The 21103-nt window shown below is 39.9% G+C and overlaps 1 protein-coding gene across 3 annotated transcripts in view; it reads right to left on the minus strand.

Annotated features, from left to right (window-relative positions):
• Nucleotides 1–234: 234 nt before the first annotated feature.
• The window catches only part of GPM6A (glycoprotein M6A), a 353254-nt gene continuing 332385 nt past the window's right edge, over nt 235–21103 (minus strand). For all 3 annotated transcript variants that reach the window (XM_024194656.3, XM_024194649.3, XM_029910696.1), the window contains exons 4-7: nt 18253–18406; nt 16242–16318; nt 15254–15319; nt 235–1996 (exon numbers count right to left, since the gene is read on the minus strand). In XM_024194656.3, the coding sequence (XP_024050424.1) occupies nt 1844–1996; nt 15254–15319; nt 16242–16318; nt 18253–18406 (450 nt within the window). In that variant the 3' untranslated portion in view covers nt 235–1843. The remainder of the gene's footprint in view (nt 1997–15253; nt 15320–16241; nt 16319–18252; nt 18407–21103) is intronic.

The following is a 21103-nucleotide window of genomic DNA, read 5'->3' on the forward strand; positions in this document are numbered from 1 at the left end:
CAAACTCTAATACCAGAGAAAAGCCAAAAGCATCAACATCATTACATGAGTTTAAAAGACATAGTTTTAAAAATCATCACAAACTGTTTAAGACACTAAACTGAAACACTACAATATAGAATCCAAAAGAGGTTCATAGTACTTTTTGCAGAACCGGTACTGCACATACCAGAAAACTGTTGACCTTGTAAGACAGCCTAAGTGTAAAAAAACAAAAACAAAGGAACAAAAACAAAATCCAAAATCAATCAGCTAATACTATTTAATGCATAACCATGCCACAAATAACTATAGTATTACCTTCTACTTACTACAAGAATTGTTAAAAATTACTGATGATGCATGACTAGTAATAGTACAAAGAAGAGTTTTACTCAAGAACTTTTATTAGAAATGCACTTACACTGAGAGAGAATTCACAATGGTCCAATAAGTGCACAAAACTATCTAGGATTTTTAACACTGACAAAAATGTCTTGTCAGGATACATCACTTTAAAAGACAATTTACAGCATTCTTGTAGCATTAGAAATAGGCAAAAAAAAAAAAAGCAAAAACAAACACCAAATTTGGTCCAATAATACTGATTTTTGTAGGGTTATTTTATACAGGTACTTCCTTCAAATTAATGACTTACCTTTCTGTTAACATTTTCTTACTCAAAATAAAGGTTCAGCTATATTTCTACACTTTCATACAATAAGCTCTGAAGGGGCCTTTTACCTCACTTTCACATAATGCAGGTAAACCAGTATGTGTAGGAAAGCTGCAAGCCAAGCTATTGCATTTATGGAAGCCTTCTTGAATATATCGCATACAATATATGTATATAGTTCAGACAGGTGCAATCCATTAAATTTTTTAAAGCAGGTAAAAAGATTTCTGACTTCTAAGGTTGCTGTATTTTTGATATATCACTTTCATAAATGTAGCTAAGCAGTAATTGCTCACATCAGCACATGAACAGCTCCAATTCAGCATAACCATTGTTGAATTACAAAGAGATCATTCTGCACAAACCTACGCATAGCTATATGATTTAGTTAACATTTGTCTATATACTGTAACTCTTTAAAGGTAACCGTGGTATAACATCCTTTAAACAGGCAAGAGGCCATGCATTATTAGCACCACGGTCTGCATGCTCACAATATAAACAGGAATACTCACCAATAAAACTTTGAAAGAGAATATTCTTTAAGAACACCAAGAATAATACAATGTTAACAAAGATAAGAAGCACTTTTTTTTTTTTACCTACTATTACAAATTTAGAAATTGCACCTTTAATTGTTTAAAATGTTCTTAGGACCCCCAATCAAGACGGCGACTAGGCCATCTGGCAAGACTTCCAAATATGAAGGAAACTCATCAGTGTGTTTTCTCTAGATATTGTACATAATGTGCAATGGTCCCTTTGACGTATACCTGTAGTTAAAGTAGATACTGAAATTAAAACTAAAAAGTATAAAAAGCTATTTTTTTCAAAACCATATAAGAAACAATGCAAAAGGTGTTATGCATAACACATACAAAGTGATTAAAAAAATCAAACACATCTCCGTATTTGACAATAGTTAGTATCCTCTATCGAACAGAACTAATTTGTTTAAGAGGATTCAGGAAAGGCTGTTTAGGAGCTTCGCAGTAGAGAATGGTCACACAAACTATTAACTAATTAGGAAACCAAGTGCTAGACAACCAAAAATTGTACCTGGGCGATTTACAAGTCACCCTAACTATCTTTTGTGAGAAGCACTTCCTTTTTTTTTTTTAAATGGTTAGATGGCCTTTAGTTAAACAACAAAGCATTCAAATGTTAGAAAGTAAGACAAGGTTTCTCTTATGTGTATGCATTGAGCCGCTCTTTAGAGCGGGTAGAATGAATATCATGAAGCTCTTGCTCCTCCTTTGACTTAATATCCTCATACTTTTGCATTCTGCATGCATCTTTCACATAGGCCCAGTTAGCAGACAGAACCATGAGATAATGAACCTGTAAGAGAGGAGATAGGGAGTTAGTAACTAATTGCATAGAAACAGAATATATTCAAAGTATTGAATATTGAAAAATTAAGATCAAGATGTTTAGATGGGATCAAAATGCACTGAGCAGAGCAGGTTAGGGAGCGGAGTGCAAAATCGGTGTAAAGCTCACCTTTGAACTTCATTGATCCTGGGGCTATTCTGTGCATGGCATGTTCCCTCTGCACTGTGATAGAGCAGCCTACAGACTACTCTAACTTACATTTGGCTGCAATGGCCATAAGGCCAAAAACATAGAGGAGGATCAGCATGGCACAGGGGTGTCCCAGGCATGCCCTCTTTCCCCCTTTTTGCTAGCAGCAAGGAGAGTGTGTGACAAAAGAGCCCCTCCATCAGCCCTACATCACTATTACAATCAGATCATGGATCTGGTTTCTGATGCAGGAGAAACTGCGTACTCTGAAGTAGATGCCCATATATCTGCTTGGCTCCAGGCTTCTTAGAAAGGCCAGAAATGCTTGAGGAACTGCCCTGACACATAGAACCTGGGAAACTAGTGGAGACATCTTTACAGAAGGCAAGGCGACAAAGCCATCCTGAATTCTCCTGGGGTTTCTGTCCTATCCTTTACCCTCTCCTACAAAGGAGGAAAAGGAAAGGCTCATCTATAAAGCAGACTTTCATGTTAACTATTATAATTAATTAGAATCAACTTCTGAACACACCCCCAATCTAATCCAATTGGGTTGGGGGCACGCTAAACAGGGCTTTGAACTCAGGGAACCTTGGTCTCTCCAAGAACAAATATAAATTGGTGATCCTGTACTAGGAACGTTCATTGACACTGTCTCCAGAAAGGTGGTCTTGATTCAAATGGACAATAACATCTGTGTTGAAGAAATGCTGCAGATGTGAGAGTGGGCTTTGTCCCACAATTTCTGATTATCATTTAACTGGCATGGAAGGAGATCATGCACACAGTCACTCTGAGTTGATCCATGCTAGGTATTCATGAATGGTCTCTGTATCAGGGAGTGTTGGAACAAAGAGGGAACCCTGGTGATGGATCTCTGCCACTCAACTTAACAAGAAGCCTCATTCACCTCTGATAGTAAAACTCCTGGCAAAGCTCAGAAGAGACAAAGGTTTGGTAACCCTGATCACTCTATTATGGCCCAGGCAATTGGCTTTATTGATCTGGGATTGCAGCTGACCAAAACTAATCCCATCAAACAGAGTCTGCCCTGGCACACAAGGCACATTGTTCTACCCTAATCTGGAACCTTATCCATGAAAGTTTGGCTCCTAACAGGGCAGAGCTCCACAGGTATTGAGTACGTGAGGAATGGGGGCTCAGGTCCTCCTGGCCATTTGACTACCATCTACCAGAAGGACTTGTGATTGGAAAAGGTACAAATCTTTCTCAGAGACGTGGAGAAAGGCAACATAGAGAAAACAGGATATTTTTTATTTGATCTACACATAAATGTTTGAACTTCTTTGCCAGTTTGAAACGAACTTGAAGACTAACTCCCTCCAGTTTCATTTTGGCCTATCATGAACTATTTAAAAGTAAACAAGTGTCTCTACAGCCCCATGTTAAGTAAAACATGTGTCTGACACATGAGAAGCCCCTCCTCCCCATTAAAAAAATCATAGTACCACAGTCCTGACAAACCCAATGAAATTTCCTTTGGAGCTCAAGTTTATTAAAAGGAAAGTCATTTTCTAGTGGCAATGACTTAAGCTTGTAGAACTAAATAAAATTCTGGGTCTAATGACTGATCCTCAAGATACTAAGTTTTAAAATAATAAAGTGATGGTTTATATTTATGCAAGATTCTGCTCCAACGTGATTTTGGCATTCCTTTTTAATGAGTCCATTACACTGCCAACATTCTTCCCATGACTACATGTCCATAGAATCGTAGGACTGAAAGGGACCTTGAGAGGTCATCTAGTCCATTCCCTTGCATTCATGGCAGGACTAAGTATTAGCTAGACTATCTCTGGCAGATATTTGTCTAACCTGCTCTTAAAAATCTCCAACGATGGAGATTCCACAAACACCCATTCTTACTGTTAAAAGTTCCTTGGGGTTCTAGTTGGAGCACAGTGAAGCCATTAGGAAGTCTGAAGGGCCATGATCCATTTGCTGTGTGTGTAAAATCCTGACCACAGGCTCTGTCAGCAACTTTTCACATAGGCCAAAAGTCCAAAGCTTGGTTTGAGCTGGGGGCCTAGTTAACAATGAACAATATTGGCTAAAAGAAGCTGAATAAACGAGAGACAACCTTGCTTCTTACTAGATAAGCATAGTCAGCAGAACTCCAGATAGGGAGCGGTAATTAGTGTCCTTATCAGAAGTTACAGACATACCAAACATTGGACGGGGCCTCAAATGTCCACTCCTTAGTGCAGGAAGGAGATAGCAAATACCCTCCCTAGAGTTCCATACCAGCCTAGAGTTCATGGAGAGGCCCAAACATGGCAGTATGAGATGTGACATCCTCCCTTCCACAGATGCATCCCCCTCTCCCCCAGATGCCAATGTTAGCTTTTAGGAGCACAATGGGGCACCCTGAAAACAATTTCTATTACCATGTACTTTTCAATGTCTTTTGTTTTAACCCACAGGAACGTACCTGTTGGACAACCGGAAGAGCTACCTCATTCCTATGGACCCCCAAATCAGAATTCAACTTATATATTTTATAATTATACACTTTATACATTGTTTGAGGAAAAACATCTGTGTCTCAACAGTACGTTGCATGTTAACCTGAACCCTGGGCGGAGCCATTATGTAATCTTTTAGACTATTGGCTTATTGTGCTTATCTTGTCTTGCTGCTAGAACCTATCCAGGGGCTCGGGACCTCCCACCCCATCGCTTCCCTCCGCCCACAGATAACCTATATAATCTATTGTAATCAATTGCTTGGATGTGTATCTGAGCCCAATAAGCAAAGTGACACTCCGCCAGCGCTGTGCGTAAAAAACCCACGTGCTTGACTCTACACGGTGTCCATTTTGTTCCTTCAGATGGGGGCTCGTCCGGGATGCAAGCTTGTGAACTGATTGGGGAGCTGAGACTTAGATCCAAATAGGAGAGAGTATGTTTAATTTACCATCTCATTAAGCCAGGGATAGAAGTCTCTCATCCCCTTTAGATACATTTTAAAAAGTGGGAACAAGATGTAAGTGCAAAGGAACCTAGACACGTGTAATCCAAGCATAGGGGTTAAATAGGGGTACCAATTGGGAGGATAGACGAGTGCAAGAGGGTTACGTACTGTTTAAACTAAGGGGTGTGTTACGGAGGACTTGGACAAACCACCAGCAAGCGATTGGCCATGAGTTAAGCCCAGAACTGGCTGGGTACGCAAGCCGTAGGCAGTACGAACTGGTGGTCCCATTTCCTCATTGCACATAACATTGCAAGCCCATTTTGTTCCTTCAAAGTCCATGCAACTTTTTATTTCATTTGACACCAATATCCTAAGCAACACTGATACTAAGAAGGCCATGTCTCAATGGCCGTCTAATTGAATTTCACACTTCTACGATCTGGCTGGCCTAAAGCTAAAGGACCATGTCAAGGTTCATTCAATCTGAAACAGGGCTGCTTCCACTGCCTGCCTCAGGTATATTTCAGTTTCAGAATTATGCCAGGCAGCACATGGTCCTCATTCCATGCTCTTATGAAGCCCTATTCCTCTCATTTGGTCTTTAGGGAGATATTCTGATTCAGTCTTTCAGTATTTGTGCCCAAAGTAGGGGAGTCCAAACTCTTCTGCCCCCTAGAATTTAATTTGGATGTCCCTTATTTGAGTTAGCCAACATTTTGAAAATTTTCTTCCCCTCTGAATGCATCCTATAAGCTTCCCATCATATAAGGCTGTTTTTTGGGAGCCAATCTACTCACCGCACACAACATTAAAAAAAACAACAACACTTTTCTTTAAAAACAACAAGGAGTCTGGTGGCACCTTAAAGACTAACAGATTTATTTGGGCATAAGCTTTCGTGGGTGAAAACCTCACATCCGAAGAAGTGAGGTTTTTACCCACGAAAGCTTATGCCCAAATAAATCTGTTAGTCTTTAAGGTGCCACCAGACTCCTTGTTGTTTTTGTAGATACAGACTAACACGGCTACCCCCTGATACTTAACACTTTTCTTTCTTATTGCTATTGGTCCTGTTGCAGCATTATTGTTTACACCTTCTTACAGCAATATCTCAAGCCACTTCCTCTCCAGAAGGAAGAATCTTGTTCAGCTTGCATCTTAAGACAAGAGGAATTATATATTTTGTAATTCTGCTTCTCTGCAAATATCATACTGCAAGATTCTAACTTAACCATCACCCCTCAGAGTTGGGAGAAATATCAATTTGTGTTTTTATTTATATATGAACCTTTTGATGTTCTTTCTACTTCCTTCAGTAAATTTAATATTTATTGTTTATATTGTTATTTGTAGAGCCTTTGCTTCCTACTCATTCAGGTACTGACAGGAAAGTTCTAAGAACAGCAGTTTAAAAGTTCAGGATGGTGCCTAACTACAGATAAGTGTGGCTGTTTCTTACTCCTGTCTGCTACCACTGTCCTTAGGAGCCAAAAAACGTTTAAAGCATGAGAAGTCCTATCAGTCTAGTCCTTGAGTGGTGCAACCCAGAGTGAGAACCTTGCAAGAGAACAGATTATTTTTCTCTTTCCAGAAGACCTGTAATGTTAATTTTTATATGACATATCAATTAAAAGTAGACAGGTACTTCTATATAATAACTCGCCAACAGACCCATTGATTTTTCAAGCTGGAACATGGAACTGCATATGGGTGAATGAGCAGGTAATTAATTTGTAAACACAAGCAATTGTATCCTTAATATACAACTCTGAACTCAAAAGATAGGGTAGCTAGTGAGAAGAAACCGTCCATGGGTCAAATGATTTTGCTCTACAAAATAAGTTTACAGCAGAATGTGTTTCTTAAAAAAAGTATTTCCTTGACAAAAATTTAGATTCTTCTATATTTCAGCATTTGGGGATGGATGGGGTTAGCACTCGTGAACAACTCTTTTCTTTCGTAATAAGACTAACTCTGACAACTGTGTAAAGACACTAAAACAAAAATCCCATTCCTGTTCAGGAAGGCTAGTGAGGAGGAAATAGATCTGCACACGTGAAGTAATTTGGCGCTTGCAGATATCCCTATATTCAATGGTGTTAATATAATACAGTATATGACTGTTGTGACTATACATGTTCTTAAAAGGTAATTAATTGTAACATTTAAGCTTCTCAGAAGTCCCTGGGATTATAGATGGAAAAAATTCTTAAATATAATTCTTAAATGACTGGTGATGAACACAAAAAACTTTATTGTTGTAGACAAATATGTATATTCTGGCTACAGCCAGACATGTGTATTAAATCTTTGCCTTTTAAAATAGTTTTATCAATCTGCAGCTTTGCAAAGGACTGGTGTTTGAATATCAATGATCTTGTTAAAAAGTCTGAATTCATTAATGGGAAAGATCTATCATTGTTTCGCACAGGCAGGAAAACAGCCAAGGCAAAAGGGATGTGTTTTAACTAGACTGCAACTTTATTCAATCATCTGGGAACTATCCCGCAATAACTTTTACAGTGCAGATTATCTTTCTTTCTTGTTAGAGGGCTGCCATCAGCCCTTCATCCCTACCTACAGGGTCTCAGTCTGGTGCTATCTCCACCCCACCACATATGAAGGTTAGGGCTAGGGGGAAAGGGATGTCTCCTTGCTGTACAGCACATTAGAAGCTCCAAGCAAGTTCCCCAGCTTCTTTAGGGGATTCCTTCCCCATAGTCTACTTCCAATTCCAGTTTGTCAAGGAACCAGACCCCCTCTGGAACGAGTATGCGTGCTGGACAGCTGTCAAGTGCAACAATTTGAATCTAATCTCCTGTCCTATCCATTAGGTCACTGGGCTGCTGTGAGTAGGGCAAAAAAACCCAACACCACCACAGACATGCTGGCCAATCTGGCAGTGAGGGGAGCCGCTTGTCCAATAGGCAGTGGTAGCCAGACCATAGGGGAAAAGACTTATATGGCCTCCCATCTGTTGCACAAAAACCAACAGTCTTCCTCAGAGCTCCTGCCTCTTTATCCTGCATCTTCACCTCCCTCTCCCAAACATGAAGATGTCATTCTGGTGAAGGAGGAAACCGTCCTTAAAGGGAACCAGCCCTTTTTGTCCATGCAAGTCAAAACAATGAGCCCTACCTTTGAGGCTGAGTGTGTGCAGTTTGAAGGACTGTGTCTAAAAAATTATGTATCACAAATAGGGCTGTTGATTAATTGCAGTTAATGCACATGATTAACTCAAAAATATTAACTGCAATTTAAAAAAGCAATCGTGATTAATCGCACCTTTAAACAATAGAATACCAATCAAAATTTATTAAATATTTTGGATGTTTTTCTACATTTTCAAATATATTGATTTCTATTACAACACAGAATACAAAGTGTACAGTGCTTACTTTATATTATTATTTTTATTACAAATATTTGCACTATAAAAATGAAACAGAAGAAATACTATTTTTCAATTCACCTCATACAAGTACTGTAGTGCCATCTCTTTATTGTGAAAGTGTAACTTACAAATGTTGATTTTTTTTTTACATAACTGCACTCAAAAACAAAACAATGTAAAGCTTTAGAGCCTTCAAGTCCATTGAGTCCTACTTCTTGTTCAGCCAATCGCTAAGACAAACAAGTTTCTTTACATTTACGGGACATACTGCTGCCTGCTTCTTATTTACAATGTCACCTGAAAGTTAGAACAGGCGTTCACATGGCATTTTCGTAGCTGGCGTTGCAAGGTATTTACGCTAAACATTCATATACCCCTGCATGCTTCGGCCACCATTCCAGAGGACATGCTTCCATGCTGACAATGCTCGTTAAAAAAATAATGCATTAATTAAATTTGTGACTGAACTCCTTGGGGGAGAATTGTATGTCTCCTGTTCTGTTTTACCCAGATTCTGCCATGTATTTCATGTTATAGCAGTCTCGGATAATGACCCAGCACATGTTCGTTTTAAGAACGCTTTCACAGCAGATTTGACAAAACGCAAAGAAGGTACCAATGTGAGATTTCTAAAGATAGATACAGCACTCAACCCAAGGTTTAAGAATCTGAAGTCCTTCCAAAATCTGAGAGGGACGAGGTGTGGAGAATGCTTTCAGATGTCTTAAAAGAGCAACACTCCGATGCAGATACTACAGAACCCAAACCACCACAAAGAAAACCAACCTTCTGCTGGTGGCATCTGACTCAGACGATGAAAATGAACATGCATTGGACCACTCTGCTTTGGATCATTATCAAGCAGAACCCATCATCAGCATGGACACTCGTCTTCTGGAATGGTGGCTGAAGCATGAAGGGACATATGAATCTTTAGCGCATCTGGCACATAAATATCTTGCGATGCCAGCTACAACAGTGCCATTTTTTTTTAAATGGAGATATCCTATCTCCTAGAACTGGAAGGGACCTTGAAGGTCATCGAGTCCAACCCCCTGCCTTCAGTAGCAGGACCAACTACTGATTTTGCCCCAGATCCCTAAGTGGCCCCCCTCAAGGATTGAACTCACAACCCTGGGTTTAGCAGGCCAATGCTCAAACCACTGAGCTATCCCTCCCCCAATGAGAATTCCTGTTCTCACTTTCAGGTGAAATTGTAAACAGGATGTGGGCAGCATTATCTCCTGCAAATTGTAACCAAACTTGTTTGTCTGACCGATTGGCTGAAGTAGGACTGAGTGGACTTGTAGGTTCTAAAGTTTTACATTGTTTTATTTTTGAATGCAGTTATTTTTTGTACATAATTCTACATTTGTAAGTTCAACTTTCATGATAAAGAGATTGCACTACAGTACTTGTATTAGGTTGTAATAAAAAATAAATATAAAATAAGCACTGTACACTTTGGATTCTGTGTTGTAATTGAAATCAATATATTTGAAAATGTAGAAAACATTCAAAAATATTTAAATAAATGGTATTCTATTATTGTTTAACAGTGCAATTAATCGCACGATTAATTTTTTTAATCGCTTGACAGCCCTAGTCCCAATCATTCTACATGGCATATTGCTAAGATGGACTCTGACGTTAAAAAAAATTACCACTACAAATAAATAAAATATGTCCTTTGAGATTCATCATCCCAATTCAGGAGGGAGATTAAATATTTTCAACTAAAACACTCCCTAAAATTCGTATTTCCCCAGAAAACAGCATCCAAGACACAATTTGCCATCCGTTTTTTGGAAAAAAACATAAATTAGTTTAATTTTCCAATACTTCAAAATCTGCAGTCACTGCTCCTGAGGGCCAAACATTGCCTTTTGGACACATGCAACAGAGCTCCAGTGTAGTCAATGCAAGCACTTGAAGGCAGAATTAGGACCAACAGGTCTGTTTTTTTGGCTTTGCTAGCACATATTTAGAATAATAGTTTATCCCCAAAATACATGGGACTTAAGATCAGGAAAGCCAATACTCAGTCCTGGACTAAGTGACAGGTTTGAAGTCCAATACTGCATGATCAATAAGGACTAGGAACTGAGAGCTTTATTCCGTGAGACTGCAAGGATTTCCTCACCACAGCCACCTTTCAGTGTGCATCCAGGGTCCACAGCTGAGGGCTGGATAATAGGGCTGCATCCAGGGTGACGTTTCTTGTTCCTGGCTGACCTCTTTTTCTACTTTTCCACAAGGAAGATTAAGAATTTGTCTACAAAGTGCTTTAGTCCACACCAGCATGGTTTAAATTCTAGTGCACACTAGCATGTTATCACCACCTGCCTGAAGGACAAAGAAAAAGACCACATTCCCTCATTTACACCCAGGAGCAACCAAGCAATGGAAAGCTATGCTTCATGAACAAAACACGTAACAATGTAGTGGCATGAGTGTATCTCAGAGCAAAATGTGTCACTTGGTGTCACTTCAAGGCTGCTGTACTACCTTCTGTTTATAAACCAAATTCGGTCCTCGGATACATGCATGCAGTTCCCATTGAAGCTGTATGTGCCTATCTGCAGCCAGAATTTTACCGTGTGCTTAGCTTTTGGTAATCTTAATAATTTTCTATCGGAACAGTTGCATGCAATAGTGGTCCAAAAGGGCATTATCTGTAACTAATATGATGCAACGAATACATCTCTCTATAACTGCCATGATTGCATGCACTGATTTCTATGGAAATAATGGTTCATGGTACAATTTACTGAGTAATTAAAAAAACAAAACCAAATTAGCTCAATGAATACAAAGTGAGCATGAACATGGAATGGTAGACAAGACTAAACACAAATGGTCTCTCTTAGCCAAGCAATGCTAGGAGTGGCAGAGGAACAATCTGCTGAGGAGAGGTCCTGGAGTGAAAAAGCCATGATAATGTCCCAATATTGTTGAGCTATATGGGTGCTTAGAAGTCGCAGTAGCTACACATGCCAGTGTACATAGGGTATGGAATAAACCAAGCACCCACACTACCACAACACACCCCAATGGGCTGTGAAGAACTGTGGTCCATACTGGTCACCTTCCCTGATCACATCTGGAGTACTGGCAACCTATTATCGCTCTTTTCTGCCCATTGCATTGCTGGGGAGGGGCTCCCGACACCCTCTACCCCCCTCTCTAGAGGACCCACTTAAGTTACTGATAATTTAGCCTTCTCTTTTACTGATACCTGGAAACCTCTATCAGTCTTTGCAGAAATATCTAAACAGTTTAAATACTCTTAACTTCTCTTAAAATAATTTGTCATCAGAAATGCTCCCTTTCCCTCACCTTCGCCATATTGCCTACCTCTTAAAAATTATTTCCCTCTTTGCTTACTATAGTCACTTTAGCAAAATTAAAAATTCTAGCACAAAAGCAAACAATGCGTTCACTTGCTTTAAATAGCTACTTAGAAAGCTATTCTCTTCAGTTCATGAAGCAGAGGGAAATATCAGAAAATGCATGATCTTCTCTGATGAATATATTAAGGCTTTCTCCAGTTAATTAGAGTGCTCTGTCCACACATTTAACTTGAAATTATTGGCCATAGATAAAATAATACTTCTTTGGCAAAGTGGCGAGGGAAGAGCACTTAGTTAATTCTTTTTTCCCCAAGCTGCCTCAAATCTTTCCGGAAATACCTGCTGTCACTTTGGGTTCAAATAGGGTTTGTCTGCAGCAGTTCAGTGAGCTGCTACTTTTTCCTGCCTTGGGATCCAGCATCTAATCTTTCATGTTAAAAAAAGCAACCCTATTTAAATCCTTTATGTCTCTGAAGAAAACCTTCAAAGTGTGAGCAAAGTATAAACTGATGTAATTATATTGTCTTGAATCTGTCAACAGCCTGAGAATAATTCTAAGAAAATTGTGAGCTTTCCTAATACATTTCAATTAGATGTTTACTCTGAAGCCTAACTATGGGATTATTAGTGTAAGTGTAGCTAATTATTTTTCTGATGAGCAAACTACACAAGAAAAAATGGGAGACACACTCCCTTATAAAATCTGTGCAATCTGCTGTGCATGCTGTCTCAGTGTGGCATTGTAAGTGGACTGTGCTCAAGCTGTGGTTATAATTTAGGGAATTACCAAAACTGCAACCTGCCTAAACTGTCTCACTCAGAAAAGCTGTCTTTAAAGAAACATTAGAAGCAGTCATACTTGAAAGTTATGTGACGGGAATAACTAATTCAGAAGTGGTATGTGTTCTATGTGATTGACATATCAGCATAGAGGGGCTATTATCAGAGATGGTTAAATTGGTTTGGGCAAGAGAAGGACTGAGAAGGCATCTGCTGCCCAAACATAACCTGAACCTTATTTCCAGGTCAGATACATCCCCTACTCCCATTGAGACTATTCTGCTGTGGGGGGCCTAGCAGTCTCTCTATAAGACCCCACTGATGCTCAGTCATTCCTATGTTTGGAGTCGCTCTGCGCCTCATTTCTATTTATTCCTCAGTCTATATTGCATGCCTATGGGAAATCTCCCTTTTTACATAAAGATATGTGCTATGGGGCGGAAGGTAAAATAGCCCCCACTCTGGCTCCTGCCACCACAGAACGTGTGGAGATTTGAAGCTTGTTTTATGCAAGCAGGGAAGTCTGAATGAGGATCACCAATAGGGCAAAATTGGTGGTTTGGATAAAGCAGCATTGCCTCTAAGGAACTGAGTATAAAGGCTGAGAGCCAAAAGCTCCTAAACCTCAAAACCTCCTCTGCCACAAAATCACTGTGCAGCCTCGGAAGCCTACTACTTCCCAGGTGTGGAAAATATTAAATGATACGCAAGTGCTAAGTGTTTATTGTTAGCTGAACTTTTAAATACTTATCTGAACCAATGATCCTTTCACGAATTTCCCATCACTAGAGAATATAGCTTAGATCAGCCATGCAGTGGAAATATAATTTTCTCTTTAAAATGGTATGGCATTAGTATTTCTTCTTGATGCAGAATAGTCTGCTTTTGGAAGAGCTGAGAGTTAATCACTTAATGGGGGACGGATAGCTCAGTGGTTTGAGCATTGGCCTGCTAAACCCACGGTTGTGAGTTCAACCCTTGAGGGGGCCACTTAGGGATCTGGGGTAAAATCAGTACTTGGTCCTGCTAGTGAAAGCAGGGGGCTGGACTTGATGACCTTTCAGGGTCCCTTCCAGTTCTATGAGATAGGTATATTTCCATTTATTATTATAAAGTACTGATCATTCTACTTACACAGTACTTTTCATCTTGAAGCAATTAAATATAATTTTTAGACATTAATTTTCTTGCTACTCTGTCACAGTAGCAGAGGTAGCTGTATTGTAGATGTGGAAACTGAGGCACAGAAGTTGATTTGTGCAACAGGGCTACTAGTTCAGACCACTTGACCATTCCCTCCTCTCTCTCTTTGCCCAGTATAAAGATGTAGAAGATAGTAAAAACTACATCTTCAATTTGTAAGGATGAACAGTAGTTTTCTGGCTGGTTTGGTGTAAATGAAACAGTTTTCATAGGTGAAAAAATAATCCCCAAAAAAGCATTATTATTAATAGGCTTGGAAGGATTAGATTTTTATCAGTAAATGTTGATCTCAGTCACAAATTGACAAAAAATATTTCCATCGATAATAATGAAAATTTACAGATTAATAAATTTTCAAGCAGCATTTCTCTTATTTTACTTTAGAGTTTGATTTAAGGCAATTTACTTTACGTGTATATTTTGACATATGATGTTGACAGTTTGTGTTTTAACTGTTATAAAGCTTTAACTTTTTGAATCTCAGTGTCTACTGTCATTAAATAATTTTTGTCTGGCCTAACCACATTATTTGCTCCCCCATACTTCCTGCAACTGTGAACATTTAAATGAATAAATATTTTTAAAAAATGCTTAAAAATAAACATCAATATTATCAGTCAAAATTCTAAAATAATAAAAATGGAATTCTCCCAAACCTAATTATAAATCATATTTATTGCAATGGTATGTAGGGGCCAGCCACAAATGGTGCTTAGCACTGTACAGACACAGAGTAGCAAACAGTCCCCATTCCAAAGACTTTACAATTTAAATAGTCACAACAGATGTGGGGAAAGGGATATAGCACACACACATATACTTCATGACAAAAATAACACACTGTCAAGATAATTTTGGACAATTTAGTGTTATATTTTGGGAAAATTCTACCACATTCATAGCAATAAACAATGTTCATTGGCAAAAATGGCAAAATTTCCTCCTGGATAAAATCTAAGAGCTCAAGCTCTTCCTCAATCTCTGCAAAAGGATGTTTGTCATTTTAACAGCAGCAGCATAGCTGAAAATGAAAATGAAGAGACAGTAGGCAGGCATGCGCACACAGAGGAGGGCATGAGGAAGAAAAAGTTTGGTGGGATTGCTCTGCGGTTTGCCCCAAAGACCCTTCTAAACACAGCAGAGGAACAGATACTTAAAGGAATTTTAATATTAAAAAATCAGAATATGCTGTTTAAAGGAGGCGCTAACATAAAATAGCATTTTAAATTAGTAATTAAAAAAAATAGTTAACGGTATCCCTTTAAATTCATATGCCTTATTTTTTCTAGTAGTAATTGAATATATTTTTCAGCTACTAATTCTACTGCTGACAGTAATTTATAAACAGGATATGTCAGTGATTTAGATGTGGCTGTATGTTCAGGGGCAGTGTATCCAATAGCTTACCATAGCAATGACTGCTGCTCCAGCTCCAGCAAGTGCCACAATGAACAAATGGAATGTCATGTTTAGCTGTAAAGAGGACAAAGAAAACAAATTTCATAGTAATAACTCTACATGGAAACCAAACAAAAAGCCAGCATCTAACAGAGCAAACGACTACTTTCCTGCTGCCATTGTTCTGCAGAAGTTAACGATTCAGTAATATTTTTGACCAAATTCACTGCTGGCATGGTTGATATGAAACTACAGTGCTTTTATTTTCAGAGTACTGTGTGAGTGCAGAAACTCCATCCATTTTGTTTTCAAAGTTGCTGCAGTCTGTAACCAAGGAGATTTACATGCACTGGGGTGAAATCCTGGCCCATGAAAGCCAACGGCAAAACTCCCATTGATTTCAGAAGGGCCAGGATTTTAACAAGTGTGTTCATTTTTGGAGATGTTACTTTTGTTTGTTTATGTTGTTTTCTTTGATCTAAAATAAGAAAAATAATAATCTGAATTAAAATATATGGTGTTTCTTTATGGAAGAAATACAACAAAGTGTGGATTCATCAAAGTCATGGGAGTTAGACTCCTACACCAGTGGGAAAAAATGGTCCAGTGAGTTTAAAAATATTACTGCTCTGTTACAATATAACCATAATTTCTTCCAATTCCTTGTACTCTCTTTTTTTCTAAACATAAGGACAATAGTATTTTTCATAATTTCTTCTCACCATGTAGCAGACACATTAACCTTCAGTAAAATCTCAAATTAAAAGTTGCAGGTTTAATGGAATGTAATTACAAAAATAATAGCTGAAGAAACTATGTTGATGGAGTATGTTTTCTAGGGAAAAAGAAAAGCACTATATTTTTTCCTTGTGCCTTCATTCTATCACTTTGTCTATGATTAAAGAGTTAAGTGTCAGAGGAAACCATATATGCCAGTTACTTCTTACTAAAATGACTGTTATGGATTTGGCAAATAAAACTTAGCCCATTTACTCACATCAGTAGATTCACACATCCTCAGGAAATTTTCAGACATGGTGCAAATCTTCTTTTCCTCTCCAATAGTTACAATTCCTGAAACACATGAAATATTCACTAGATTTAGTATTCAAAGCATTCAGTAGATTTGTTCAAAGGAGCTGAGGAATCCAAATTCTTGGATGTTAGGTAGAACAAAGCAACTGTGGCTCATATTTTACATAACAGGAAAACAACCTCTTAGGTCTTCAATTGGTCTCTCTCGTTGTCATGAAGCTGACATGTTACCCTTTTGGTAACAGTATGAACGGAAGCAACACACAGAATGATTCCTCAACCCATTTTTTATATTTTCATTTTGGATTTTATTAATTCCAGCCAACAGGGTATTCAAATATTAGAAAATAACTTTCAGACAGTGCACATATTAAGCCTGTTGGCACATTCAAAAACATTCTCTGTCCTTATGCTGAAGAATGTGCTAGGGTCAGGATCCAAATTTGCTTGTCTGGTGCAAAGCATCTGTTAGAGGCTATAAAAGTATGTTACCCAGAGGTGTGCTTAATCATCTGTTGATAATGAATGCAGATGCTTACAGTAAGGGAAACAAGAAGCTGCTGTACCGTTCCCTTTAGCATGTGACAAGATACTAAATCACAGATTAGCCTGTTGAAAACTACTGTGTTACTGTGCCTTCCCTGTAGGGGATCAGTGGGTTTTTTGCAGGACTTGCAAACCAGATGGAAACTGTAAGGATTATATAAATAAAATACAGATGCAAACGTTAACAAAACAAAAGCCCCATACAGCATTTCCAGAGATAAGCATTGACCTTTAAATGTCTCTCAGATCACTTATCTTCTGGGGAGCAAAGTAAGAAGACTAGCTGTTATTGAATCATAGCAGTCAGAAATGGAAAAAAACAATCCATCAAATCCACTTCTTCCAGATGAGGACAGAGACCTGTTGCCTGGATGATACTGAGGCACTCTTTCTTCCTCTATTGCTAAGCTATCAGATAGACAAAAGAGCTACAGGAAGAGGCTTAGAATTGACTAAGCAAAGACTAAGGCAGGCAGAGTACAGACATTCTCTTTGCAAGGCACAGGAGCCATGCCCCTGCCTCCTCCCAGTCAGAGAGTGGATACTGAGACATGACAGGGAAATGACACAAGAATGTACTCAGTTTAAACCTATGCCTGGTCCCTCCTCTAACATTTTGAGATGTTTCTCATTCCCCGCTTCAGCACTGCCTTCCTCCTTATTTCAGTCTTAACTCCTCCTTACGACTTATGTCCCTCATCTCCTTTATCATATCTGTGAATACCCTCCACTTTGTTGCCATCTTTCTAAGCTGACCAGAATCGGAAGCAGTTTTCCAGCTGCAGACTCACTACAGCCATTATCACCAGGATACAGACTAACACGGCTGCTACTCTGAAACCTATCACCAGGATGGTAGCAGTTTACAACTAATATGTGGTAACACTGTATATACAGATCAATGCTACGTTTTTATGCTGTATTGCACTGCAAGCTCATTGCTAATTTTCTGTCTACTGCTGCCCCTACACCAGTAAGTCTTTTTTACTGCTTTCCAGTACCCCCACGCTCCTACTGTATATCTGGGTTTCAGATTGTTTCCCCTGTATGTAGCAATTTGCATTTTTCCTAGTTGACTCTCAGTCATATTCTTATTTCCTGTTCATATTTCTAATTTCTCTCAGCCTTTTTGCATGTTTTCTCTATTTTCAGTAGTGTTTGCAATAACTCCAATTTTAGTGACATCTATGAATTTAACTGAGGTGCCTTAAACCTGCACATCATTGAAATGATAGAATATAGAATTACTTTTTTGTTGGTTTGTTTACCAATTTAAATACATATTCTGCACCTACTTGTAAGGTATTAGGCATAATTTTGGAAGCATCTAGGGTTTGCAAACAACATTCCCAAGAAATATTTCTAACATTTCTTTGTTAAATGGGTTTGAAGTCTCAATTCATATTTACCATACATCATTCACCTACCAAACTGACGAAGGTCCAAGCAGAGATTAGCCCCTTCCACTAAGGTGGTATTTCGGCAAATGGTCCACAGATTGAAGTACATGTAAACAGGCAGAGAGGTGAAAGCTGTGACCCCTAGCCAGGCCAGCATGAAGATGTATGTCAGCATAATAAACTATAAGAAATACAAAGGAGAAAGAGAGAGAAACAAAACCAGTAGAACTTTTAAAAAACTCTGAAACCAGAACAATATTCCATCACAAATACAGAACCATACCCAATATTCATGCAGCATTCTCAGTGTTGTTTTTTGTTGTTTGAAAGTTCCATTACTTTCTTTGTGTTTAATAGATGTTTGTGATCTGCCCAGAGTAAGGGGCAGTGCACTATTGTGCTGCCTCTGGAACAGCCCAGGAGTGAGATTATGGCTCCAGAGTCACAATCTTCCTTCTGAGCTCCCCAGTGCTCCAGGGTCTATACCTGATCCAACATACATCACATGATGTGCTGATGTAACTACCTCACTGGGCACCATGGGGACGGTGTGGAACCAGCTCTCTGCTCCTCCTCTCCTCCTAGACAGGAGAGGATGTAGTGGCTCCAGTGCAAATAACTGGTAGGAATGTAAGGGAGCTCCTTGTATGATTCTATGCTACCTTGTGAGCTCAAGCCACAATTTGGCCCATAGTTAAAATGAATCACATGCCATTGCAAGCAAAGCATCTCATTGACTTCAATGTGCATTGGATCAGACACAATGAGGCACCTCTCTCATGTGCTTGCAAGCCTGAAACTAATACAAAGGGATTTCTCATTATAAACAAACTGGAAAATGTACCTCCGTCACTAGGCAAAGCATTGAATCATGTTTTGTAAACTATGTTGCAGCTATGTAGTCTCCGAGTGCTATTTTTTTAACCTCCGGTTTCTGGAGTAGAACAATGTAAAATTCTAGCGGTGTATTTATAGCAACCACTGAACTCCATTTGACTTCAGGTCCAAAACCCATGTTGCCCATGTAACATCTAGAAGCAGTGAGTATGCTTCAGTGTCACAGTGCTGACTATCTGAGACAACTAGTACAGTATTCCATTAATGATTGCTCTTTTCTTCTTTTGTACTGAACAAGTAAACTGTGTAAAGACCTGAAAAATATGCCAAACTGCTAAAAACAATCACCGAACCTGCACTTAAACACTGCAGCCAAACACCCACATTTTGTTTGGCTGCAGTGTTTAAGTGCAGGTTCGGTGATTGTTTTGGTGGCTTCAGAAATGGACATTAATCGAGATTTTGCAGTGCTGCTCCATATTGAGGAACTAAATTTTTTTTAGTATGTTTCTGAAATAGTTGCACAGTCCCTGTGATGGGGTACGTCCCCCACATAGGCATAAAAGGGGTTAACTATGCCTTGCCCCAGAAGTAGCAATGGAGGTGAGTACTCCAAGCAGCCCAAAGGGGGTGCGGAAAGCACAGCAAACCAGGGTGGAGTTTCAGGGAGCAACCAATCAGGGCCCGGCATGCTCAGATAAAAGGGACCTGCAGGGCAAAGCAGTGAGCAGTTGTTGCTGGGAGCCCAGGGAGTAAGGACTGTGTCCCTGGAGGGCTGAGAGAACTAAACACCTTGGACAGAGCAGCAGGGACCAGGGAAGCAAGTGGGAGCTCCTAGCTGGCTGCTGGCTGCTGAGCAGCTGAGTGCCCTGAGGTGAGGGCGAAGAGGATGCTGGGGCCATGGGGAAGAGGCCCAGGAAAATATAACAGCATTGACGGAGGTTACAGAGGAATAGCCGGAGGCTGCTAGTTACAGGGTCCCTGGGCTGAGGCCCGGAGAAGTGGGTGGGTCCAGGTCCCAACCACTAGGGAAATGGGTGGACGGTTGTACAGAAAATAATCCCCACCCAGAAGCGGGAAACACGGATGGCGACCTAGCCAGAGGGCTGAGTCGCAAAGAGGATGCTGCAGTTCTGGGAGCTGACAGAGGAGCTGTAAGTGGGAACAAAGACAGATTGCCAGCGTGCAGATTGTGGATAGGGCAGTCAGCGTCAGGCTAATCCCCAGCATGACCAGGAGGAGGTGCCAGTCTGGCGATGAGGGCTGCACCCCATGATAGTCTCAATGACAGCCTAAAGCCTGAATCCCTACAATGCATATCAAACACTGAATCTGAGGCCTGGTCTACACTAGGAGTTTATGTCGAATTTAGCAGCGTTACATCGAATTAACTCTGCACCCGTCCACACAACGAAGCTATTTAGTTCGACATAGAGGGCTCTTAAATTCGACTTCTGTACTCCTCCCCAACGAAGGGAGTAGCGCTAAATTCGACATGGCCATGTCGAATTAGGCTAGGTGTGGATGGAAATCGATGGTAATAGCTCCGGGAGCTATCCCACAGTGCACTCTGTTGACGCTCTGGACAGCAGTCCGAGCTCGGATGCTCTGACCAGCCGCACAGGAAAAGCCCAGGGAAAATTTGAATTCCTTTTCCTGTCTGGGCAGTTTGAATCTCATTTCCTGTTTGGATATCGTGGCGAGCTCAGCAGCACTGGCAACGATGCAGAGCTCTCCAGCAGAGATGGCCATGCAATCTCAGAATAGAAAGAGGGCCCCAGCATGGACTGATCGGGAAGTCTTGGATCTGATCGCTGTGTGGGGCGATGAGTCCGTGCTTTCCGAGCTGTGATCGAAAAGATGGAATGAAAAGATCTACGAGAAGATCTCTAAAGCCATGGCAGAGAGAGCATACAGCCGGGATGCAACGCAGTGCCGCGTGAAAATCAAGGAGCTGAGACAAGGCTACCAGAAGACCAAAGAGGCAAACGGACGCTCCAGATCCCAGCCCCAGACATCCTGTTTCTACGAGGCACTGCAT

The sequence above is a fragment of the Terrapene carolina genome, unplaced genomic scaffold (genome assembly GCF_002925995.2).
Source record: "Terrapene carolina triunguis isolate 2854851 unplaced genomic scaffold, T_m_triunguis-2.0 Scaffold66, whole genome shotgun sequence".
Taxonomy (NCBI): domain Eukaryota; kingdom Metazoa; phylum Chordata; order Testudines; family Emydidae; genus Terrapene; species Terrapene triunguis.